The sequence below is a fragment of the Sminthopsis crassicaudata genome, chromosome 6, assembly GCF_048593235.1.
Source record: "Sminthopsis crassicaudata isolate SCR6 chromosome 6, ASM4859323v1, whole genome shotgun sequence".
In the NCBI taxonomy this organism is placed as follows: Eukaryota; Metazoa; Chordata; class Mammalia; order Dasyuromorphia; family Dasyuridae; genus Sminthopsis; species Sminthopsis crassicaudata.
Window position 1 is genome coordinate 38,709,173 of NC_133622.1, and position 15,680 is coordinate 38,724,852.

The 15,680-nt window shown below is 42.3% G+C and overlaps 1 protein-coding gene across 1 annotated transcript; it reads left to right on the forward strand.

The window, feature by feature from the left end:
• The first annotated feature begins 1,468 nt into the window (after window positions 1–1,468).
• RASL11B (RAS like family 11 member B) lies at window positions 1,469–6,195 on the forward strand. The gene is made up of 4 exons (XM_074276011.1): window positions 1,469–1,844; window positions 2,386–2,442; window positions 3,865–3,941; window positions 4,683–6,195. The coding sequence occupies exons 1-4, from the start codon at window positions 1,685–1,687 to the stop codon at window positions 5,151–5,153; spliced, it is 765 nt and encodes a 254-aa protein (XP_074132112.1). The 5' UTR covers window positions 1,469–1,684; the 3' UTR covers window positions 5,154–6,195.
• Window positions 6,196–15,680: the final 9,485 nt, after the last annotated feature.

Here is a 15,680-nt window from a genome sequence, read left to right on the forward strand (position 1 = left end):
TTGTAACAACATTTCACTTCTGTTGGTGATCTGTGGTTACAGGGAATTTATACATATATTGAAACATATACAGAGAGATATTATTTTTCAAAACAACCAACCAGCTGGTTAGGGAAAGCATTATTGCTTCCATCTCACAGAACCTTGGAAACATTCAGGGACTCTTCCAAAGGAAAGCAATGAGAAAGGATGCTTCTAGGTGCGTTGCTGGGAGATAATGATTGTGTTTCTATGGCCTCTGTGCTTTAGAATACTAGTCAGAAATATTCTTTGGGAGTAAGACACTTGGCCCTTTTAAGTTTTGCACCCCGTCCCCAGTATATCCAGTGGGAGGAGTTGTCCACATCATGGGTGACTAGCGTTCGGTAAACAGCAGGCACTTAATTTGTAGAGAATGTGTCGCAGCCCCGATTGTTTTAGTCATTTTTTTAATTATAGCTTTTTATTTACAATAGTCATTCTTTTTAATGCCCAGGCTCTGACTTTGCAGGAAAACTTGCCTATTTGCATATCATTTTTCTTAGCGTGAATGTCACTTTAGGGACAAGTTAATGAGTGCCATCTATCCCGATCCATTATGCAAGGCTTCCACAAAACAGGAACGAATTTAAAATTAAGCACTGTAACACATCGCAAACGAAGGAGACAAAGGCTTAGAGAGACCCCCGCCGCAGAGGGGAAGGTGGAGATTCTCCCACACAAAGGCCGCGCTTTGACACAAAGACAAGGGGAGTCGAAGTGGCTGAAGGGAAGGCGGCTGCTCCCCTCCCCTCCCCCCTCCTCGCCGCGCGAGGCCGGGCCGAGAAGGGAGACTTGGGCAGAAGCGCAGCTGCATGTACCTGCCCGTGCGCCAGGGCGTGCAGACGCACGAGTGAGCGAGCGCCCGCCATGTGCGCGTGCCACGGGAGGGGGAGGGTACCGAGCGCCTTTGTAAGAGGCAGCGGGCCGAGAAGGCCCACGCTGAGGGGGGTGGCGGGAGGGGAGCGGCGCACCTTGGCTTTCGGAGCGGGCTGGGCGATCTGACCGCTCCCCGCGCCCCCGCCCCCGGCCAGTGCCGGCCAGCTACTCCGCGCGCTCCCGCCTCCCTGGCCCTGCACGTCCCCCCACCCGCGCCCACCGCATCTCCCCGGGGGCAGCCCGGAGGGTGTTTGAGAGAGCCGAGGGTCCCTTTCAGGTGCTCACGTTGCTCACCTGGGGGAGCGCTGTGGCAGCAGGCCCGGGCTGCCCCACTTTCCCCGAGCCCCAGAGCCTCGACAGCCTCACGGGGCCCTGCACTGGACTCGCCCCTTTCAGCGGAGGCTGGAGGCCGGGGCGGGGGTGGGGGGAGACGAGAAGGGCGGAGGGGATGCAGCCAACGGCCCCAGAAAAGGGCGGAGTCTCCCCGTGGCCCGAGACCGGATTGGCTGCGGGAGGCGAGGGGCGGGGCCAGCTCGGCACAAAATAGCCTGCGCGCTGTGAGACAGCCGCCACAAACTCTGCCCCTAAGCTTGAGCTTTCGAGCAGCGTTTAGTGGCTACAACCTCTTGCAGAGCTCCGGGAGCTGCCGCCGCCGCTCCAGCCCCTCTGCTCCAGCCGCCGCCGCTCCTGCCACCGCCGCCGCAGCCGCCGGCCGCTGCGCCTTCCTCCTTCCTCAGAACAGCCCGTCCTGCCCGCCGGCTCGGTCCAGCCCTCCCCGGCCGGGGCGATGCGCCTGATCCAGAACATGTGCACCATCGCCGAATACCCCACTCCGGGAGGCAGCGGCAGCGCCGCCGCCGCCTCCATCGACTGCTGCCTGGGCGCCGTGTCGGGCCGCCGCCTGGTCAAGATCGCCGTCGTGGGGGCCAGCGGAGTCGGCAAGACCGGTGAGTCTCGTGCCCCGACCCCCGCAGCGGCCTCTGCTCTTACCCATCCCCGGGAGGGCAGGGTGGTTCTGGCCGGACACCGGCTCCCGCTGCGGTTTGGAGAAAAGGGTAACAGGAGTCTGTATTTATTTTAAGGGCTGCAGATCTCCCACCACCCTCTCCCCTCTTCCTTCATCTCCCACCACCCTCTCCCCTCTTCCGTAATCTTTCCCGATCCCGGGTTTCTTCTGGCCCGTCACCTGGGGACAATGGGGAAGTTGCTTTCCTGGTCCTGTTTAAAATGTGGGCGCTGCTTACCTGTTGGTGCGTCCTGCCCGGAGGCTGCTCTAGGTGGCCCGTCCAGAAGCAGATCCCTGGTGGCTTTTCCTTCTCCCATTGGGGTTCTGGTCAAGGAAAGGGGGCCACGAGCCTTAGTGTAGAAATGGTGTTTCCCTTGGCTCTGCCCCTTTCCCCGGGGAAGCGGCTGGGCTCCCGGCCGACCCTCTCTGCCAGCCTGCGTTCCAAGGGGTAACCGAGTCCCTTTTTCTTTTCTGCCCCTCAGCACTGGTGGTACGATTCCTGACTAAACGGTTTATTGGCGACTATGAAAGAAATGCAGGTGAGCATCTCGCAAAAGGTCCTCCTCTCCTGGGGGGGAGAGGGAAGGCTGGGTTTGGTGCCATTATTTTAGGGGCTGAGTAGGGCCTTCAGAAACAGGCAGGCAGACAATTGTGACTCTTCCCAAATTTTGCTTCCCTCTCCCCCCACCCCCCAAACCCTGCCATCTGGCCTCATTCCATTCTGCTCTCATTCATCATTTTATCCCAAAAAGGATTCTTTTCCTTGGTATGTTTTAACCATTGGAGTCTCAGTAGGAAGTAGCCTTTGAACTCAGGCTCAGTCTCCAAAACAGGCTTGCTAGGGCCATAAAAAGATAGCCTGGCCCTACCCCCTGGAGTGCTTGCTTTCAGATTTGACCTTTTAAACTACAGAGCAAAGCAAAGGAGTTACAAACTTCAACCTCCCTCTTTCCCCATAGGGGTGTCTGAGGAGAAAAAAATTAGTGGTTTAAAAAAAAAAAAAGTGGTACTTTGTGTTTTTGAGGAGCTAGCCTGAACAATTAGGAGAGCACACACTTGAAAATCCTTGTCATTAGGAACTAAATACATACATACTATTATTTGCACTCATACGCATGTCCAGGATACCATTAGGTTGTATTACAAGGTAGTGTAAACCTTCAGGTGAACATGGGAAGGGCCTATGTGTAATTATTATGCCAAGTAAGCTTAAGTTGTAGATGTCTCTGGTTTTGGTCATTGCTACTATAAGTGGATTAAGTGCCACTGTAAGTGAATCCACATTAGTGGATGGTCTGGGTTGTGCTTTTAACTATCCAACTAACCTGTTTTGAGGCCAGATATGTCAAGCAGTGATCCAGAACTGGGGAAAACAAACAAACAAAAAACCCCCAAGATACAGGGAAAGAAGCACTCAGTTTGGTATACTTGGTTTTTAGAAGGGCTAGGGATCAAGTTTTCTGCCACTCATTAGCTGTGTCATCATAGGCCAGCCAGAGTCTTGTTAAGCCTCAGTTTCCTCATCTGTAAAGTGAAGGATTGTATTAAATGATCTCTTAAGGCCTCTGCTAATTCTGATATTTTTTGATTTTGTGATTTCCAGCATGGAAATAGACATAAGGAAATGCTTGGCCATATATAGAAATAGAGTTTGGGAAGAGGTCAACTCTCTAAAAACAAATGAGTTTCCTGTCATAAAAAAAGACCCTATAAATATCATGCAGTATTCTTTTGTTAAGTACTGGCAGGCTGCTTTGGTTTTCAGTGGATGATGATGATGAATCCTTTTCAATTAAAAAAAAACCCTCATAAGCCCATTAATAAGATTTGAAAATACTGGAGCGTTAGGCAGATGGGTTTATTTTGTTTGAGTGTGTATGTGTCTGTTTTAATGCAGTGCTCTGAGAACCCTCTCAATGAGAGACAAATAACCTTTTTTCTTTTCTTTTCTCCTTGAATAGGTAACCTTTATACCAGACAAGTCCAAATAGAGGGAGAAACACTGGCAATTCAGGTTCAAGACACACCAGGAGTCCAGGTGAGAACCTTATATATAGTTTCATAGACAATATCCATTTGTTTATATTTTACATCAAAATGTCATTGCTCTTCCTTTAGCTAGAGCCAGGAGAGGAGAGGTTATCAGCTAAAAGAACATTGAGAGGATCTCTTTAGCAGCTGATCAGTCACTGCCTGAGAAATTCTGGGCTACAAAATCCCCCCTCCTTTTACCTGTTACAGGAAAGGAGGAGTCTGGTGCCCAAAAAGGGGGAAGGAGAGTAATTCCTGTAGCTGAAAACTTTAGCTTTATAATTGCATTCACCACGACTTAAGAGTCAGTTTTATATTGTGGAAAGTTAGTCTGTGGACAAAAGAACCATACTAGTGATAAAGTGGGGCTTTTTTTCCTCCTCTCACTTGAACTGGGCAGTTATCCAGGTTTAAATGCTTCCAGCTCATATCTTCACTTCCCCAGACTTACTGTCTAGCCAGCTAATTTCCCATTTTGTGAAACTACAAAGTCTCTCTGCGTGTAGTACTATGCAGGTCAATTTTCCACTTGAGTGTAGTGAGCTGCAGAGTTTTATTTATTCCACCTTCTTGCAGCTGGATCAACATATTCTTAAGAAAGCCAAAATGTGCGGGAATGCAATTTGTATTTATGGCCTTTGGTGGTGTGAGTCCAGAGCGCTCTCCTGACTTAGACTAAGCTAACCAGACTGGGAATTTTTCCTGTCTCCATGAATTCACTCCATGATCCTTCTCTTTTTTCTTTCAGATTCACGAACAAGGGTTGAGCTGCAATGAACAGCTGAACAGATGCATCCGCTGGGCTGATGCTGTGGTGATCGTTTTCTCCATCATCGATTATAAGAGTTACGAGCTCATCAGCCAGTTGCACCAGCACGTCCAGCAGTTGCACCCAGGCGCCCGGCTGCCCGTAGTCATCGTGGCAAACAAGGCCGATCTGCTCCACATCAAGCAGGTGGAGCCCCAGCACGGACTGCAGCTGGCCAACATGCTGGGCTGCACATTTTATGAAGTGTCCGTCAGCGAGAATTACAACGATGTCTACAATGCTTTCCATGTCCTGTGCAAAGAAGTGAGCCACAAACATCAGGTGACTAGTACCCCAGAGAAGAGGAGAACATCCCTCATTCCCAGGCCCAAGTCTCCCAATATGCAGGACCTTAAGAGAAGGTTCAAGCAAGCCTTGTCTGCAAAAGTGAGAACTGTCACCTCAGTCTGAGAGCAAAACTTTGGGAAAGATTTTGGTCTTCCGAGGAAGTAGTCCTGAAGTTGCCATTCCGGAGCATGGAATTCTGGTACTTCAGGGTCTGCGGAAGGGCTGAACCTGAGGGTCCTTCTGAACTGCTGCAGAAAGGGAAGAGCCCTTTTCTTAGCAGGGAAGAACTGAGGAGCCATGAAAAAGCCCGCGAAGTGGTTCTAGCATGTGGCCCGCTGGATGAGTACTGTTCCGAAGGGTTGGGCCTCTGTGAATCAGTGAAATAATCTGTGTTGTCTTTCCTTGTGGGGTATGAGTGCTGTAGTGTATGTCTACACCTATCACCTTTGTAAAGAAACTAATCAATTGTAGTTTCACAGGAAAAATACAGAAACCCCGTGATGTACAATGAGACTAGAGGAAGTTCTCGTCCCCTCGTCCCTGTCCCACAAGAGTTTAAGTTGCCAGTGCTGAAGAACAAACAAATTAATTGCAAGATGCCGTTCTAAGTTAGGAGGCAACCAAATTTCTTCATGGATAAGGAGCAAAATGTTCCCCATGAATAAATAGCCTTGTTGTGTTTCTGGCCTCTAAGCTTTCTCTACAACCAACACAGACATTTGTAAACTTATACAAATGTAAAAAAAAAATCTAGTTGATGTTTGCTTGAAATATGATGGGTGTGATTTGCCAGGTCCAAAAGATGCTGTGGTTGAGTATGATGTTTCAGCCATGGATGCTTAGTAATTGTTAGTAACTGTCCTATTGTTTCCTTCTGTTTTGACATCAGGTGAAGAAAAAAAGTGGATATCATGTTCATTGATTTTGATGTGATTTGTATAAAGGACTCTTGGCGATGAAGTTGGGCTGCCTTCTAAGGCTTGGCTGAGCCATGACTGGTGGCTAACTGCTAAAGCACCATCTTGCAGTGAGCAGATGGGGATGGGGGAGGTCATATGGTCCCCAAACCTATGGAGATGCACTTTAAAAAGCCACGTGTGCTTTTGCTTAAACTGTAAATTAATTTATTTTGTGTACAATAAAAAGGTCATCTAGATGAACAGACTTTTGCCTTCAGTATCTTTACTTTTTAACACTTCTCTTCTGCGTCACACACACACTGTTCGGCAAGAATACCTGACAACTTGCTTGCCAGGTCACACGCTAGAGTAGAACTCATCCAACCATTTCCCTCTTTCAGTTCCCATGAAAACTTCAGGCAGGTGACAAATGTCTGCCTCCATTTATAAGGTACTAAGTCAGCCCACTAAAGTTAGGAAGAGTCTTTCTTAAGTCTGGTTGACAGACTGCATACCTGATCTCGTACATCAGATTTTTACCACTCTGTAATTTGACCAATCATCTGTTGTTATTCTGGAGTTCTTTCCATTCATACTTTGTCACTAGGGTTTGAATGTTAAAATATTCCAGATTAGGATCTATATCCACCTGAGGGTAAGGGAATCCAGAGCTGTGTAAGGCTCTGCCCTTGGGGTAGTAAGTTAGGGCTTTAGCAAAAACAGAGGCCAGAGGAAAGGCAGATGCTACAGGGAAAAGTGGGCCCCTCTTGGAATTAGAGACATGGATTCAAATTCTACCTGTGACACATACTAGCACCACAACCCCACTACTGATACAAATGAGTCAGGAGAGAGGATGCTTCCTAGTGGATAGAGAGAGGTCTCATTTACTAATCACCTCTGATACATGTTGGCAGTCTGTCTACCTTTGGGTTGATTAATGATTATTTATTAGACTTTAAGTCTGTAAAGCTACAAATGAATTGTCAATCTGCAAGGATGGGGTGACTCTCAACACTATTCTCTACACTGAAGAAATCCCTATTTCAACCACTCCCACCTAAGGAAAAAGGGAGCCATTCTCCATCCCAGTTTCAACAAGTAGGTCTGGTAAGACCATCGCTTTCCCTACCACTCGTGACGTAGCTGGGGATGACAGGCATTTCTCTGTGTATGTGGAGACCGGATCTCTTTCAAGTCTACCTGTGGGCTTAAGTGCTATATCAAAATGGCATCTCATTTCCAAAAAACAAATAAACAAAAAATCCCCAGGTATCATTAGCTAGCTACTTTAAACATTCACTTTTAGTCTCATCCTTTCTATTTTGTGGATTAATGAAGCTTTAGCAGTGAGAGTTTAAATCTTCATATAACTTAACTGCACAGTCTCCTAACTAAGCTATTATAATTATACAGGGGGGAAAAAAAAGCTTTTAAGTACCAATTTTAGTTTTTATCTTGGAAAGTTCTGAACAGTGCAAGGCTTCAATTTGCTGGCACTCCATTAACTCTCTTCCCACTCACTCCCAAGTTTGGTAAGAGCTCTTTCTTTGATGTCCTGGATTTGGAGAGCCTTTTAAGAGCAGAAGAAGGAAAGGAGATGCACCAGGAAATTTTTCAAGACTTCTCACCATTTCTCATTTGTCTATTTCTATTTGCCATTAATTTTGAGCGTGCTCAACTGGGGATACTTAAACTTTTCTTACTTCTGACCCTTTTTTTGCCAGGGAAATTTTTATGCAATCTCAGGCATATAAGTAAAGAAAATAGGTACTAAAATAAAAATTTTACTGATAAATCATGATGAAATTTATTTAAAATAATTCTTTGGTATACTTATAATTTTATCATTTATCATAATATTCTGAGATGGATGAGTTTATTTTTGCATAAAGAATTAAGTCTTGGCAGAATCTTTTGCTGCTGCCAAATTTTTCATGACCCTCAAATTCACCTACTCAACTTCATGTGAGATCACCACCCACAGTTCAAGAAGCTTTACATTTCACTATATAGGCTTATACTCCTATCTATAAAATGGGGACTGTGTACCCCACTTCCTTTATTTCTTTTCCATTCCCTTTCCTTCCACTCACACTTTCTTAGGAATCTGGGAAATAATGTTAGGAAATACTGCCATTTTGGAGAAGGCATTTAGGGAGAAACTATGGAATACCAGAAAAAATGCCCTGTATTAAGAATTAAGAGGATATTGATTCAAGTCCTAGTTCTGAAATTAAGCTGTGTGATTGTGGGGAAGTAACTGAATCTTGCTGAGCTCATTTCTTCATCTTTAAAAAGGGAGAAATGACATAGCTAGTTCTTATGCGGCAAGATTGCTGTATAAATACTATGGAAAGTTTAAAGCCTGGGATGTTTTAAGACAATTTTAAAGTTTTTTAAGCTAACAAGTGGTTTTATTATTTTTGTTGTTAGAGCTGAAGCTCACCCTAACTCTCTGCTGCTTTTTCACCCCCACTATTTGAAATCATTTATAGTTGGTCACTATTGTGTATATTCTGGAAATGTATTAACAATGTTTTCTTCTCTTCTTGCTACTTTTGCTTGATGAATCTTTCTTGTTGTTGCTCAGTTATTTGTCTATCTGGCTCTTTATGACCCCATTTGGTAGAGATACAGGAATGACTTGCCATTTCCTCCTCTCTTCCATTTTACAGATGAGGAACTGAGGCAAAAAATTAGGTGACTTGCCCACAGTCACCCAGGTAGGAAACGTCTGAGGCAAGATTTGAACTCGGGAAGATGAGCTGCATTATGCACTGTATCATGGCGCTACCCACATGGTGTATCTTTTTTATCTTTTCTCCATCCCTTGAATAGTTTCTGATTTGAGTTTCTGACATACAATTCTCTGCCATTGAGATTTCTTTCTTTCTTCTTCTCTCCTCCTATTTAAAAAAATCGACCCCAGACAGATCCCGAGTCAGAAGTCTCCTGGAGCAGTACTCTCCAGGGCAGCCTCCATGCTTTCTTCCCACATCTTGCTGGGCATTTTCTCAGACCGTTGCTCCTGTCTGTTTTTGGCCTGCTGTCGGTCCTGGGTCTGCCTCAGCAGCGGTTGTAACATCTGCTGTTTTCATTAGGAGGCCGCTCTCTTCCAGTCCCAGATCACTAATAAAGACGTGGAAGGAGAGGGGCCAAATCTCCACTTCTGAGGAGCTGTACCAGACAGCTTGCCTCATAACCGGATATGTGTCTGTCTTGATGTCTGGCTTTGGAGGTTTCTATCCTTCTTCAAATCAGAAGCACACATCACAGAATGAGATGTGCCCTGCCCTGGGCCCGAATGGGGAGTGTGTCCCTGCCTTTGGCAACTTCTCATCCAAGGCAGTTAGGAAGCGCTGCTAAGGGTGGAAGATGTCTCTGGCTGAAGAGGTCCCTAATCTTTTTTGTTCTCACATGGAACAAGAAAAGCAAAATATTTTCTGAGACAAATAATTAGGTTTGTGGATAAAACCATCTCAAAAGAAAACCCTTGATTTAGTGGTCCCATCTCTCTGACTTCTGGGAGAAGAACAGCTTCACAGACTTAATTTCTAGGAAACGCCGGAGATGTCCTAGAGGGAGTGACCCAGCCAGGATAACAGTGAATTGTTGATCTGGTTTACTGTGACCAACCCGAGAAAGCAGAAAGCAGATTTTTTAAATAAGTGCAAACTTGTCTGCTGGATCCGGGGAAGACAAATATAAAAAATTTGTCTTTGAGGAGCTCACTTTCTCATAACTTGCCCCTAGAGAAGAAGAACATGATGGGAGCTGAGGAATAATGAGCTCCAGGGGAATTTGATAAGGGAAAGGAATGCATCTAGCTGGGAGGCAGCCATGTGTGATATGGACTAATGTGGACATAGCTAGAGGGTCGGAACAGAGGAAAGAAATCTGGGGAGGAAATCTGTATTTTTCCTAGAGGTCTTAGGGAGCCACAGAAGGTTTTTAGGTAAGGGAGTGACATGAAGACTCAGAGACTTTTAGCGTGGTAAGGGATCTCACTCCCAAATAAGAATCCCTTCACTTAGATCATTTCTAAGGGTGGGAAATCTACCATCTCCTAAAGTAGCCAATTCTATCTTGGGTAGCTCTCTATATTAGGACATTTTTCCTTCCATAAAATTTAAATTTGCCTTTTGCAATGCCCCCCTTTCCTCCAGTTCTGCCCTCTGTGACCACGCTGAACAATATTAAGCCCTTTTATATTCTAAAATCCTTCAAATACTTGAAGAGAGCTGCTACATCCTCCTAAGCTTTCTTTTTTTCAGGACAAATATATCCATTTTTTCTTTTACCTCATATAGTATGAGAGTCTCTCTCCTAGATACTCACCAATGTTGTTACAATGTCGCAGCCAAAACTGAAGCTAATATTACGATGGCATCTGAACATGGCAGAGAATGGAATTCTCACCTCCCTAGGCCTGGACACCATGTCTCTCCTAAATGTGGTGTGAGGCTGCATTAGCTTTTCTGGCTTGCCATATCACACAGGTGATATATAGATATATATATATATATATATATATATATATATATATATATATATATATATATATATATATATATATATATATATATATATATATATATATATATATATATATATATGTTAGCTTATAATTCGCTAAAACACCGGGATCTTTTTTATATAGATTGCTGATTGGCCATCTTGTACACGTGAAATTTATTTATTTAATTTTTTTGTACCTAAGGGTAAGACATGTTTTAGAAAGATCAGTTTGATATTGGAGTGGATGCTATGATCAAGAATGGCTTTCTAATCTATATAAATGTATTTACATATATTTGAAATAAATGTTTGTGTATGTATAATCTCAGGAAATTTTTTAACCAAAAGGGGAGAAATCATAGACTAGATTGTTAATAGACAATTTTGGAAAATCTGATTAATAAAACATTTGATGTAGAGAATGAGATGAATTTTGAGTTCTTTACACTAGAAATACTAGTTTGTTCATGAGGCACAGTTTTTCATTGATTGAATTAATTGCTGCCAAGAATTTAGGAAGATTGAATTTAAAGGTCATGAAGCTTTTATCTGGCAATCTTTGTGTGTGTGTGTGTGTGTGTGTGTGTGTGTGTGTGTGTGTGTGTGTGTGTATTTAAGGGCTCTAAGGAGAAGATTGAGTCTGCAATGTCTATCAATCAGTTTTACCCAGCAATCAATCAGGGAGTGTCCACTGCAGACAAGACTGGACAAAACCCAGCCAAAAGAAACCATGTTCTCTTCATGTGGCTAAAACCTCTGTTATTAGTAAAGGTGGAACTGTACCCAGAGGAAGAGACAGATCAGACCGGGATTATAACCGTATGTTTGGGAATCTATAAGACCAGCACTCTTTCCACTGTATTTCACACATAAATCACCTCTGAACCATTGTGCTGTAATTCAGCCCTTGTGACCTTGCTCCTTGACCTGGACTCCCATACCAGATGGAGGAAGGTGTAGGGCCTTGAGCAAGAATGACTCGAACAAAAGGCAACCCTACAACTCAAGGGGAGTCATTTCCATTTAGCCAAAGGAAGCCAGTAGTCCTCAAGAGAGTGCAGACTTACATGGAGAATATCACACTATCCATCGGTGTGGACAAAAAAGGTCCTGGGTGGGGGAGAATCCAATTAAGTAGGAGAACCAACGGGCAGAAAGAAATTCTCTACTACTTATTTGGCTCTACTCTATAGAGCAGGGATTGTTGTTTGTCTGGCCTTAGAGCACTAAGATTCCACTGGATCCTCCCATTTATCTTATATATCTTCAGTTTATCCAATATACATCTTGTCTGCCCATATTTATTTAAATATTATCTGTCTCAGAGTGGAAACTTCTTGGAAGGGGAGAACTAAAAATGGTGAACCAGAAAATGCCTTTTATAGACTGAACTTGAATTGGGCCCTAACTCAGGGTGGCAATGAGGAGAGAAGTTTCTAAGCTTGATTGAGCAAAGGTAAAGGAAAAGGAAGATGGAAGCTGGGACTGTGAATAGCATGACTGGAAAGTAGAGCGTGTGAAAGTGTATGTATGTGGGCATACATTCAATATATATAATCGATCTAAAAAATTTAAGCCCAGATTCTTAATCTGAGTCTGGGGATAGATATCAGGATAGATCTTCCTGCTGGGGCTTGGGTGGGGGAGATCTGTGAATCTGAATGGGAAATTTTTTTTTTAAATCTTTATTACTAATAATCTCTAACTGAAATTGGGCATTTCATCAATTATGATTTTTAAAAAAATGACCACAGTAATCCAAGGGTCCCCAGGTTTTATAAGACTGCCCAGAGGTCCGTGATGCATAAAAAGATTAAGAGCTTCTGGATTATAAGGAGCCAGATTGTGAAAGCCTTCAAAAGCTGAACAGAGGAGTTTGTATTTAATCCTTCGGTTTTTAAACCAGGAAGTAGTATATTGTGCTGGGCTTTAGGAATATCCCTTTGGCAGCTGTGTAGGGAATGGACAAGACAGGGAACAGGAGGGTAGGAGATCAATTAGGATTCTACTGCACTAGTCCAGGCAAGAAGGGCCTGAACTAAATTAGCAGCCCTCTGAGTGGAGAGGAGGAATGGCTGGCTGATTTATGAGGAGGTGGAAGAAAAGTCTATACTGGATTAGATATGGGGTCTCAATGAGAGTAAAGTCTTAGGCTACAAACCTGGTTTACTGGAAGTGTTTATACTCTCAACACAAAGAGAAAAGTTAGGAGGAGAGATTGGTTTGTGGAGAAAAATGATGGGTTTGGCTTTGGACATGTTGAGCTTGAGATGCCTATGGGGCATCCAAGAGCTGCTGCCCAGTGCATAGATAGAAGTGCAGCTCTACACTGGGGCTTCCTAAATTTTTTTCCACTCCTGGCCCCTTTTTGCCTGAGAAATTTTTATGTGACCAAACATTTATTGGTAGTAAATCACTATTTTGAGATCCCCACATTCAGTTTTGTGAGCCCATGTGGGGGGTCAAGAACCACAGTTTAAGAAGCTTTGTTCTGTAGTTGAGAAATGATACACAACTTGGGATTCAACTCCATGGAGATGATATCAAAATCCATGGAAATTGATGAAATCATTGAAAGAGAATATTTTTTAAAATCCTGATGATTTGTCCATTGCAAAGGAGATAGAAATAAGAAAAAGAGAACCATGGCAGACAAATATCACAAAAGTCATAGGGAGAAGCTAATATCTATTAGGAAGGATTTGACAACTGTTAAATGTTACCCAGAGATCAAGAAGAATGAGAACTGAGAAAAGACCACTGGGTTTTATAATAAACAGTAAGTTTGGACAGAGTAATTTGCGTAATGAGATGAGGAAGGAGGCAACATCACAAGGGGTTGAGAAGTGAGTAGAGATGAGAAAATAGAGAGAAGGAGTATAAATACTCTTGTAGGAGTTTAGCTGTGGGAGGAAGAGGAGCTATAAATTGAGGGAATGCTAGAGTGGAATGAAAGGTTTAGTGGAAATATAAGCATGTTATGTTTTCTTTTTCTGGTTATACAAGTTCATTATTTTTTAAAATATACATTTCTTCATGAATGATGTTGGGGATAGAGACATTTCTGTAAGTGGATGAGATGATGAGATTTATGGGGGTAAGGAAGATGATTGAAGAGACAGATTTCCAGAAGTCATAAGTAGGGATGGGATCAAGGACAAAAGTTGAAGGGCTGAAGTCCTCAAGTATAAGGGTGGTAACTGTGAGCTAACATTAGCCTGAAGTAGGAAGAAGGATGATGGTGAATGCTGAAAGAGAATGGCCTCCAGGGTGTGGATGGTGGTAAGATGAGACCCTAAAAAGTGGCAGGGTGGAACAAGAAGCCATTTGTTTCCCAGAGGGCATATCATCATTTAATCAATATTGTTATTTAAATGTAGTGTGGTTTATTGGATAGAGTGCTGGTCTGGGGTGAGGGAGAAAGAACTGATGTTCAGGCTGTGATTCATGTGGGCAACTCTACTGAGAAACAGACTGAAGTCCTGGAGAGAAGCTCCCCATTTTGAGAAAAATCACAGATCTCTAATTTAATACTCTAAATGATCCTCTGGGGAATTTAAAAAACAACTTTGACAGTATTAATGGAATAGGATACAAATACATAATGTTCTGCATTCACATTTGTGTAAACAAAGCACATAAGCAACACTTAATTTTTAAAATTGTTTTGCTAACTATAATAGTGGGAGATCTCAACCTTACACTCTCAGAATTAGATAAATCAAACCACAAAATAAATAAGAAAGAAGTCAAAGAGATAAATAGAATACTAGAAAAGTTTGATATGATAGATCTTTGGTGAAAGCTAAATGGAGACAGAAAGGAATACACTTTCTTCTCAGCAGTTCATGGAACCTAAACAAAAATTGATCATATATTAGGACATAAAAACCTCAAAATCAAATGCAGGAAGGCAGAAATAGTAAATGCATCCTTTTCAGACCACAATGCAATGAAAATTACATTTAATAAAAAGCCAGGGGAAAATATACCAAAAAATAATTGGAAACTAAATAATTTTTTATTAAAGAATGATTGGGTAAAACAGCAAATCATAGACATAATTAATAATTTCACCCAAGAAAATGACAATAATGAGACATCATACCAAAATGTGTGGGATACAGCCAAAGCAGTAATAAGGGGAAGTTTTATATCTCTAGAGGCCTACTTGCATAAAATAGATTAAGAGAAGGTCAGTGAATTGGGCTTACAACTAAAAATGCTAGAAAAGGAACAGATTAAAAAACCCCAGACAAACATAAAACTTGAAATTCAAAAAATAAAAGGTGAGATTAATAAAATTGAAAGTAAAAAAACTATTGAATTAATTAATAAAACTAAGAGTTGGTTCTATGAAAAAACCAACAAAATAGACAAAACCTTAGTAAATCTGATTTAAAAAAGGAAAGAGGAAAAGCAAATTGTTAGTCTTAAAAAGGAAAAGGAAGAACAAACCACTAATGAAGAGGAAATTAGAACAATAGTTAGGAGCTACTTTGCCCAACTTTATGCCAATAAATTCGATAATTTAAATGAAATGGAAGAATACCTTCAAAAATATAGCTTGCCCAGATTAACAGAGGAAGAAGTAAATAGTCTAAATAGTCCCATTTCAGAAAAAGAAATAGAACAAGCTATTAGCCAAGTCCCTAAGAAAAAATCCCCAGGACCAGATGGATTTACATGTGAATTCTATCAAACATTTAAAGAACAACTAACTCCAATGCTATGTAAACTATTTGAAAAAATAGGGATTGAAGGAGTCCTACCAAATTCCTTTTATGACACAGACATAGTACTGATACCTAAACCAGGTAGGCTGAAAACAGAGAAAGAAAATTATAGACCAATATCCCTAATGAATATTGATGCTAAAATCTTAAATAAAATATTAGCAAAAAGACTACAGAAAATCATCCCCAGGATAATACACTATGATCAAGTAGGATTTATACCAGGAATGCAGGGATGGTTTAATATTAGGAAAACTTTTAGCATAATCAACTATATCAATAACCAAATTAACAAAAACCATATGATCATCTCAATAGATGCAAAAAAGCATTTGATAAAATCCAACATCCATTCCTAGTAAAAACACTTGAGAGTATAGGAATAAATGGACTATTCTTTAAAATAATAAGGAGCATATATTTAAAACCGTCAGTAAACATCATATGTAATAGCGATAAACTGGAACCTTTCCCAATAAGATCAGGAGTGAAAC

Excerpts from the sequence above, each read along its gene's own strand:
- RASL11B (XM_074276011.1), top strand. The coding sequence starts at position 1,685 with ATGCGCCTGATCCAGAACATGTGCACCATCGCCGAATACCCCACTCCG. Across the intron at positions 1,845-2,385 it reads CAGCGGAGTCGGCAAGACCG|CACTGGTGGTACGATTCCTG; the intron begins GTGAGTCTCGTG and ends TCTGCCCCTCAG. Across the intron at positions 2,443-3,864 it reads CGACTATGAAAGAAATGCAG|GTAACCTTTATACCAGACAA; the intron begins GTGAGCATCTCG and ends CTCCTTGAATAG.